The 10,484-nt window shown below is 36.8% G+C and overlaps 1 protein-coding gene across 1 annotated transcript; it reads right to left on the reverse strand.

The window, feature by feature from the left end:
• Positions 1-1,621: 1,621 nt before the first annotated feature.
• On the reverse strand, positions 1,622-4,649 carry LOC136227814 (uncharacterized). Its single transcript, XM_066016571.1, has 8 exons — positions 4,576-4,649; positions 3,795-3,998; positions 3,536-3,706; positions 3,191-3,448; positions 2,963-2,997; positions 2,707-2,833; positions 2,086-2,630; positions 1,622-2,001 (listed from the first exon to the last, which is right to left on the reverse strand). Exons 1-8 carry the CDS (start codon positions 4,613-4,615, stop codon positions 1,693-1,695), a joined length of 1,689 nt encoding a protein of 562 aa, XP_065872643.1. The 5' UTR covers positions 4,616-4,649; the 3' UTR covers positions 1,622-1,692.
• Between the last annotated feature and the right edge of the window lie 5,835 nt (positions 4,650-10,484).

Raw genomic sequence — 10,484 nt, forward strand, 5'->3', positions numbered from 1 at the left:
CAGTATGTTCATAATGTCTTGTTTTCCTACTCCGATGATAACTAGGCTACACGCGGTTTGAGTTTGCTCGCGTAATCTGTTGTATCCTGGGAGACGATCGTCAATAGCGACGACATCTGTCTTAAGAATGTTAAACAAACAATTACGTATGTCTTAAAAATGTTAGATGTGATTAACCAAAAAACTAATCAAACACAGAAAAATATACAAACAGTAAAACTAGAAATTAAAAGGAAAGAGTTAGACAAATCTGAGGCATGTATTAGCAGTTTCCTTAAAACAGATGTCGTCACGACGATCATCTCCCAGGATACAACAGATTACGCAAGCGAACTCAACCCGTGTGTAGCCCAGTTATCACCGGAGTAGGAAAACAAGACATTATGAACATACTGATAAGTAGGAAAAATTTCAGAGAATATTTTTTCTAACCGTTTTTTAATTTGACAATACATTCTATATAAATAGAACTTGAAAGGATATGTCTTTTCACGAACGAACACGACTGCACACGGACATACACGACTGTTCACGTACGAATACGACTGTACACAACGGACATGACTGTTCATGAAAGAAGGTATTTGCTGGTATATAAATTAATATAATAATTTTATTCAAAATTTTCCAACAATGTTTACAAAATAATATGAATTTAAGCTTAATGTTTACATAATATATCCAACTTAAGCTAAACATCACAATTAATCATATTATATTTTTTCCCTATTAACTTTATATGTTAGCTTTTTATTTAATTCTATTTTCTTATTTTGTATTTTCGAAGGGGTGGCACTGTGGGTGAAAAACTTACAAATATATGCAGTCACAAAAATGTGAAGTAAGAGAGCGAAAAAACTATTTGTTACAAAATGAATGTATAAAACACTCGAAAACATAAAAGCTATGCTGCACGAAAACTTTTCTTCATTACCATTCTCACGTTTTGTGTCCGCTTGTTTTTGTTTCTTTTCCGTTTCCATTACAATTTCTTAGCTAATTTTCTTAGAAATAACGTTTCCCGGTATTCGTTTCCCGTTTCCGTGCAACATAGCAAAAAAAAAAGCAATCTAATGGCTTGTTGATGATCTAATTATTGCACTGCATATCTTGTACGGTGGGATTGAAAACCTTGTTCTTAAAATCATCCAAAATGTACCATATTGGCACATAAAAGATAACATATAAAGTTAATATGGAAAAAATATAATATGATTAATTGTAACGTTTAGCTTAAATTAGATATATTTTGTGAATGTTAAACTTAAATTCGTATTATTTTGTAAACGTTAAACTTATATTGGTGCTATTTTGTACGTGAGGCCTAAATTGATACTTTCTACAAACCTTAGGCCTATTTTGGTATCTTATGTGACACAGTGCTGATTTGGCAGACTTAACTGATGACGTGTCAAGTTCTGTTAGTAATTCCTAAATTGATGCTATGTTGTAAACGTTAAGCCTAAATTGATATTATGTTGTAAACGTTAAGCCTATATTGGTGCTATTTTGAACATGAAGTACTCCCCCAAAAAGTTTGGGTCTATTTTGGTACCTTTTCAACTGTCACATTATATAAAAATTTCAACAAATCTGCATATTTCATTTTCAAAATTTCAAGTACCAAAGATTAGAATAGCAAGCAATTCAACTAACTTGTACACATTCTACACAGCAGAATATGTAGGATCCTTATTTCCTTTGCCCCGGTCCGGGTGTTACGATATCCCTCCTGAAATTCATGGCTCTCATACGCTGAGTCAAGCAATGAACATGTTTTCCCAGACTAACATTTTCCTTAGTCCATTCACGCACTTTATTTCCATGCTCTTTCATACCTTGTTTCTCATAGGACCGCATCTTCCCTTCATCCTTCTTGCTCGATTTGCTCACCGATTCTGTCAAGCTTCGGTTCCTAACATTTCTTGTTAAATTTGCAGATTCATTCACACCAGAGTTAAACTTCACACCTGCAATTTGTGCTAATCCAACAGATTTTCCCTGTAACAGAAAATTGTTTGTTCAAACATTAAACATTGTCCACCTAGCAGAAAAACAGCAAATGTATGTGGATATACAACTTACAGCATCGAAATATCCCAACTTTGGCGATGGCAACCGCAGACCTGAGGGTGTCAGTGTTCTCAAAGCACTGCTGGGATGACTATTCTCTGGATTCAGCAACTTGGTTTCCCGAATTTCATGCCCGAAACAGGACTGGACATGATTATGCGTAGCACAATTTGATGTTTTAGAGGCATCACTCACAGCAGAACTATTTGGTCTCTGCTTGATATATGTGCATGATTGTTCTAAGGATGATGTATCGATGGAACTACCAGGGGATGTGTAAGGCGTTGACTTTGGTGAAGAAAATAGACGAATAGTGTCACTAGAATTTGCCACCTCAGTTTTGTTTTTATTTGGATATTTTGAAGGAGTTCTGGGGCTTGAAATAGAAGCAACCATTTGTGAATCAATTCTCCTTCGAGGATTCGATGGATCAGCTGAAGCATAACGGGGTCCTGGATGGTCATGTCTAGCAACAGAAAGGACCAAAGAAGGTGATTTTAGAGACGACTTTGAACTAGATAATGCATTGTAGGACTCCCTTAAACACATTTTTTTCCCTGTAACAATCTCAAAGAGGTCAGAATAAACAAATAACTTTCTGTGAGTCTGAATCTTTGATTATTAGGATCCTACCAGTGACAGAATTTGTAGCTTTCTTAACTTGGGTAGGCCTTTTGCTCGGAAGAATTTGTGAAGGGTTAGCATGGCTAAATAACTTTGGTGACTTACAAGATGAACCTGTTTCTCCGATTTGTGCACCCTGCTTTATACATTCAGCAAAATTTAAAGTTAAGCACTCATATATGAGCAATTTAATTATCAAAACTAACTGCTTGTTTCAATAGAAAAACCAATTCAGTTGACATTGAAAAACAACATGAGAACTTACTTGAATGCTAGACGAACCATTCGGTTTTTTGGAAGCTGGAAAAAAAAGATGAAAAGGAAACTGAGTGCCAATGAACAATGCATACTACAAAGAAGCAATGTAAAGCAAGCAAAATGTGATTTTCGTGCTACAAATGACACTAATCTTGAAAAGTAATGAAAAATGGTAATATGCCTCAATCTGAATATTTACGCTATATAAATTTACTAATCACAGAAATATGCTCACCACGAGTATCTGGCTTTCCTTTTTTCTTTCCAAGTTTGGCAGTTGAAGTTGCAATATTTGATGAAGCATTACGGTTAGATGATCTTATATCATCAAAAAGATCAATCTCGAGGCCTGCAAGAGAGTAACCACCACTATTTACTGCAGAATTTGATTCATTTGACGGCTCGGATTCCTCTTCAGCACCAGGAAACTGGATCCAATCTGTTCTTTTGAACCCTATATTTACAATTGCCAGTTCTTCAGCATCCAACACTCCTAAGAATTATTAAAAGCATAATCAGTTTATGGAGATACTGCTAAATGAAAAAAAAAAATGGAACTTCTGAAGCATGTAAAGAGTACCTGCACTTGTAAAAAAGGCAGCATCCCAAGATAAGCTTTTCCGAGAATTACTAATTCTATTCACTCTTGAAGATTCTCTAGATTCAGAATCTCTTTGCCTATTTGCATCTGATATGTTATCTAAAAGTTGAATATTAAGAGTCTCAAAAAATTCTTCTGGATCAAGAATCCCTGAGAAGGCAAAAACAGAAACAACAACATTAGTATGAAATTGAAACCTATACAAAAGTTGCATTTTTGTAGTACCTAGATATCATACCTGGACTATCAAAGAAGGCACTATCCCATGCCAAACTCTTGCGCAAATCAAACCGAAGTCCTGATTCAGATGAATCATTCTCTATATGCTGAAATATATCAGTAGGATTTTCCATGTTCTGAAATATATCAGCAGGATTTTCCATGTTCTGAAATATATCAGCAGGATTTTCCATGTTCTGAAGGTCAACCTTCTTCCTTCTATCTGGAAGTTCAGTGAAATTAAAGGCTGGGAAAAACATGAATGTGCAGGTAATATTTGACTATTTAAACATACATTCTGGCTATTTATGGTATAAATCTTGACGTTATAGTATAAATTTAAGAACCAAAACCTATAGGTCTAATGATTCCTTATAGCAATCTTAAATTGACAATTGTGCAACAAATGTTATAAACTCACAGATATTATCCAAACACGCAGAGAAGGAAAAGGTTTTCAATAACAAAAAATTAGATTTAGAATATAAGTGTACTGATCAATTCAGTGCATTGAAAAAGAAATTGAACGCCAAAAAAAATCACAGTTAACATATAAGTCGAAGTGGGTATTTAAATCAGAAAGTAAAACAGTCATAAATGGGTAATTTCACAACAAAGATGGAGAGAGATGTTGTTTCCCCCATCTTCAAATATAAACGCAAGAACAATCTAAAAACCTCCATTTTGAATCAACAATTCAATCAAATTGGGAAAGAAAGATACATGTGTAGACAAAAACATAATGCAACACTTCAAAGGATTCAAATTTGTATTCCTTTCTTGATTCAGGGAGAAAGTACCTTGGAATCGAAAATCTCCGAAATCACTTTTCATCTGCATTTAGATGAATTGAAGCTTTTTATTTTGTTTCCAAGAATTTCTGGGAGAAGAGAGAGTGAAAGAGGAGGTGGGAACTGGAGCCTGGAGGGGAGTTATAGGAGGGAAATAAAAAAACAGATACAAAGGAATTAAGGAAGATAATTAAAGTTAGAGGATTTTGTAATTCTTTCCATAAACATTACAAATTTTTTTGACTGGATTCATTTGGTGACTCACTTACCAAATGAATTTATCACAAAAAAAAAAAAAAAAACTTACCAGATGAAAATTTCCAATTACTTAATTAAATATATTTTTTTAATTTTTATATTTAATCAACATACTTATAATAAAATTTATTACTTATTGATCTAGCTAAGCCTCTGTTGTCTAAATTATGTGTTCAGAATAAGGTTTACTATATTGAATATGAAGGCATTCATAATATTTGCTATGAATGCGGGATGTTTGGCCACACTTTTGAAGGGTGTCCAAAGAAGGAAAAGTTGGTTGAAGAGCCTTTAGTGGCTGAGGAAGGAAGAGTTGAGGGGATTCATGGGGAAGAGAGGAACTTTGGCCCCTGGATGTTAGCTAAGAGGGCGTTTAGAAGAAGGACTCGGGCAACGGGTGCTCAGAATCATCCTCCTGATATTAGTAAGAAGTTGAGTTCTCTCCAAATTGCCCCTGAAAGCAAAGGAAAACCCCCCAACAAGATTGTTAGCCCTGGTAAAGGTGGGGTCCTTGGTTCTGGATCCAGATTTGGGGTCCTAGTTACTGAGGATGCTCATGATTCTGATCAGTCAAACGAGCAGATGGAGCTTAGCATGCCAGGTTTGGAGTCTGTTGAGCCAGAGGCCAATAAAGTTGAGACTGTCAACCCTTTGTTTGAATCCAAAGTTGCTTCTTTGGTGGGTTCCCGGAATCATGCCACTGTTGGGAAAAAGCAGCACAATGAGGTTAGTATACCGAAATCTTATGTGGATAATGCAAATGGTTTGGCTATGGGGGTTAATAAAAGAAGCATGAAAAAACCTAAGGGTATGCAGAAAAATAACCATAGCTCTTCGCATAAATTGGATAAAAGAGGACATGCGGGGTACTTCTTCAAGGCTCTCAGGAGCCCCGAATAAATACCTGGTTTAGGGTGTTGGGCCTGTGGTCAGTAGTCTTTCTTTCTGATGGACTTTTTTGTTTGGAATGTTAGAGGTGCGGCTAGTAAGGCTACTCGTATCCATGTGAATGATTTAATTAAACAGTTTAATCCTTCCTGTTTTGCCTTGCTGGAAACCAATATCAGTGGTAGCAAAGTAGAAGAGGTGGTTAGAAAGTTTAGGAATTGGAATTGTGTCAGATCGGAGGCTACTGGTCGGGCAGGGGGGATTTGGCTTTTCTGGAAGCCAAATCGCGTGCAAATTGACATTATTAGTATGGATAAACAATGTATTCATAGTAAGGTTATTTACCCTAGTAATAAACCTTTCTTTATCACTTTTATTTATGCGGATCCTATCTTGGCTAATCGTAAAAGGTTGTGGGAGATCCTGTATACTATGAGTATGAGTATGAGGGAGGCTTGGATGGTGGCTGGGGATTTCAATGATATAGCCTTTATGAGTGACCAAAAAGGAGGTGGAAACCACTATATGAACCGTTGTCTCATTCATAAGCAGAATATGGATCTTTATGGGCTCTCTGATCTGGGTGCTGCTGGGCATAGATTTACTTGGAAACGTAATAGCGTTTTTGTTCGGTTGGACAAAGTTTATGTGAATATTGATGCTATTTACAGGTTTCCTGAAGTGAAAGTGTTGAATCTTCCTTTCCGCCACTCCGATCATTGTCCTATCTTGGTTAAGCTGGTGAACTGCCATCGGCCTAAGAGAAAAAGCCTTTTAGGTACCAGGTGGCATGGGAGTCTCACCCAGATTTTAAAAACTTTGTCCAGGACAATTGGCAGTCCCACTCCAATGTTCTCCTTGCGACTGAGGGTTTTAGAAGGAATGTGGTGGGATGGAATAAAAACATCTTTGGTCACATTATCAGAAGAAAGAATAAGCTTTAAAGAAGAATTGATGGCATTCATTGGAGTTTGGAGACCAGTTTTGATCACAATCTGAATAGTCATCTCAGATCGCTCCAGAACGAGTTGGAAGCTGTGCTGAGGCAGGAAGAGCTTCTTTGGTTTCAGAAATCAAGAAAGGCTTGGATTAGAGATGGTGCTTGTAATACCAGGTTTTTCCACCTTTCTACGGTTATTAGAAGGCAGAGAAATCGGATCGATGCTATTAAAGATTCAAAGGGTGAGTGGGTCTATGAGGATGAAGATATTCGTGGCTTAGCCCTTAATTTTTATAAAGACCTTTTTAAGGAAGAGATTGTGGATCTGGACAAAGGCCTTTCTAGGATTTCTTTTCCTAGGTTAGAAGAGGAAACTATTAGGGAAGCTTTCCATCCTATTGAACAGAAAGAAATTGATATGGCCTTCTTTAGTATTGGAGCTACTAAGGCTCCTAGGGTCGATGGTATTCCAGCCAGTTTTTACCACAAACATTGGGCTACTATAAAGGAAGGTATTTATAGTTTTGTTAAAGGGATTTTTTGTGGCTCCAATGATATCAGGAATATTAATAAAACCCTTCTGGTCTTGATCCCTAAAGTGGAGAAACCTTCCTCATTTTTTCAAATGAGGCCCATTAGCCTTTGTAATGTTTTGTACAAAGCTATTACTAAAATTGTGTCTAATAGACTCCGTTGTATTCTTCCTGAGATCATCAGCCAAAATCAAGGCAGTTTTGTTCCTGGTAGACAGTTGATGGATAATGTGGTTATTGCCTAGGAAATGGTGCACTCCATGAAGATTAAGAAGGGTAGGAAAGACATTGTGGCGCTCAAGCTGGACCTGGAGAAAGCTTATGACCGCTTAAACTGGAGTTTTCTTATGGACAGCCTGAAGAGAGCTGGTATCCCGGACAGTTGGAGGAAATTGATCGAGGATTGCATTTCTTCTCCTGTTTTCCAGGTTGTGATCAATGGAGATATGTCTGAGGAGTTTATTCCTTCAAGGGGACCCTATGAGCCCCTTCTTATTCGTTATTGCTATGGAAAGGTTGTCGCACCTTATCCAAGAGGTTGTGGAAAATGGGAGTTTCCATCCAGTTTCCATCAATAGGTTCTGTCCCTCGATTACCCATTTGTTCTTCGCTGATGATGTTATGATCTTCGTGGAAGGGAATGAGGAGCAAATTGGTGTGGTTATGTGAAATCCTTAACTGTTTTTGCGCTGCCTCTGGCCAGAAGATTAACATCCAAAAATCCCAGATGTTATGCTCTAAAAATATGAGTAGAGGGGTCTGCAAAAGTCTTAGCGATTTATCTGGTATTCCTCTGACTAATTCTTTGGGAAATTATCTGGGAGTTCCCCTCCATAGTGATAGAGTTTCCAAAGCTTCTTTTAAAGACACTCTGGACAAGACTAATGGTAGATGTGCCGGCTGGAAAGCTAAAACCCTTTCGCTAGCGGGTCGTCTTACTTTGATTCAATCTGTCAATTGTGCGGCTCCCAATCATATTATGCAAGCTTGCAGACTGCCTGAGCCTGTTCTTAAGGATCTGGATAAAATTAACAGGCGTTTCCTTTGGGGGGACTCGGAGGAGGGGAAGAAGATTCACCTTGTTCCTTGGAAGGAAGTGTGCCAACCCAAAATCAGGAGAGGTCTGGGGATAAGACAAGCCAAGGACAACAACAAAGTCTTATTAATGAAGCTTCTTTGAAGAATGTGGCAGTGTCCTTCTTCTCTTTGGGTCCGTCTTCTTTGTGGGAAGTATCGGAAGGATAAGATTTTTGGAGGTCCCAATGAGAGAGTTGCCAATTGTTCTTTCCTTTGGAAAGGGCTTAGTTCTGTGTTTTCAGAGTTTTGCTCTGGGATTGGCTGGAATGTGGAAAATGGGAAGTCCATCAGCTTCTGGAACGATATCTGGATTGGAGATAAATCCTTATTAGATGCGTGTACCTCTCCTCCGCCTAGTAATTCCCTTAATTGGAAAATTGCTGATGTGGTTGATTCGGAGGGGGATTGGATTTGGTCTAAATTTGATGCTTATTTGAGTCTGGATATGCTCCTAAGAATTAGAGGGGTGAAGATTAGTAACAAGGAGGAGGATAAGGATAATCATTATTGGGCCTTAACTAATAGTGGGGCATATTCCTGCAAATCTGCCTTTGAAGCTTTTAACCAAAGCGGGACAGGCCCTCATTCTAAAATTTGGAAAAGCATTTGGGCCTTAAAAATCCCTTACCGTATTAGGAGCTTTCTGTGGCTTGGTGTTAAAGAGAGGCTGCTCACCAATTTGGACAGAAATAGACGACATCTGGTGGCTTCAGGCGCTTGTAGCAGATGCAGAGGTCATGTTGAAACCGTGTGCCATGCTCTTAGGGACTGTTCTAGGAGTAAAGAGGTGTGGAGTAAAGTTCTCCCTAACCACCTTCTGTCTCCCTTCTTGGCTCACTCTGAGTCAGATTGGTTTTCTGATGGCGTTAGTGGGAAGTTATTAGCCAACCTTGAGCATGGGGATATTGTCTTTGCGATTATCTGCCACCAGATTTGGAAGTGGAGGAATGATGAGATTTTTGGGAAGAAATCTGTTTTTATTCCTAACCTAGTTAGTTTCTTCTCGGAAAAAGTTTTAAATATAACTAATAGCTTCAAAGGAGACTCTCTTGCTAGGTTAACCCAGAAGAAGGATGTTCAACTCCTTGGTTGGAGTAGGCCAAGAGAAGGGCTGGTGAAGCTTAATACGGATGGTTCCTGCTTAAAAGATGGCAAGATTGCTGCAGGAGGTGTTCTTAGGGATGATGGGGGCGCCTGGGTGTCTGGGTTCACCCAGAACCTGGGCTTGGGTTCCTCCTTCTCTACTGAGCTTTAGGGGATTTTCTCTGGCCTAAAGCTTGCCAAGAATCTGGGTTTAAAGAAGTTGTCTGTTGAGTCAGACAACCTTGAGGCCATCAAAATGATTTCCGAGTCCAATACTATTTGCTTAAATAACCAAAATCTTACCAAAGGTATTAGAAGGCTCTGCTCTTCATTTGAGTTCATTGAATTTAACCATGTCTTCAGAGAGCAAAACAGGGTTGCGGATCGCTTGGCGGCTGCTGGTCATGAGGGTTTGTTGGGCGTCTCGACTCTTTCTTATCCTCCTGCTTTTCTTTCTTCTCTTCTTTTTGAAGATGGGGTGGGGGTTAGCTTCCCTAGGCTAATCCCTAACTAGTTTTTTGGTTTTGTTTTTTTTTTCTTTTCCTTTTCCTTGTCCTACCAAAAAAATTTTATATATTATATATACAATGACATTTTTAAATTTATATATATATATATATATATATATATATATATATAACAAAATCTATTATTGTTTATAAAAAAAATCTATTATTTGTTTTCTTAAATATTTATTCTCATTTGGTTTTCTTAAAAATGAATCTTGATATTTTTTTTAAAATTATGTAAGTTTTATTTTATCCGTAAAATTTATTTAAAATAAAAATTTCATATCATAATTTTATATATCTATACTAATTTTACAATTTTTGTAATATTAATAAGAAAATGATAACAATATTTGTAATATTTTTTATTTTTTTAATAAAATAAATTTTATACCTCTAAATTAAAGTTCTATAATTATGGAAAATTTAATAATTAAATGATTATATATTTGAGAGATTAATATTGTATGGAAAAATTAAATAGAAAAAATAAATATTTAATCATTATAAAATATGGTAAAAGGTAATTTAATCATTTTTAATTTTATTAGTCTAATTTGACTACTGATTTTAATAAAATAATTAAAGAATTTGGCGTAAACAAAGCACCTCTAGTGCTAAATTACAAAG

Source organism: Euphorbia lathyris, chromosome 4 (genome assembly GCF_963576675.1).
Source record: "Euphorbia lathyris chromosome 4, ddEupLath1.1, whole genome shotgun sequence".
Lineage (NCBI taxonomy): Eukaryota > Viridiplantae > Streptophyta > Magnoliopsida > Malpighiales > Euphorbiaceae > Euphorbia > Euphorbia lathyris.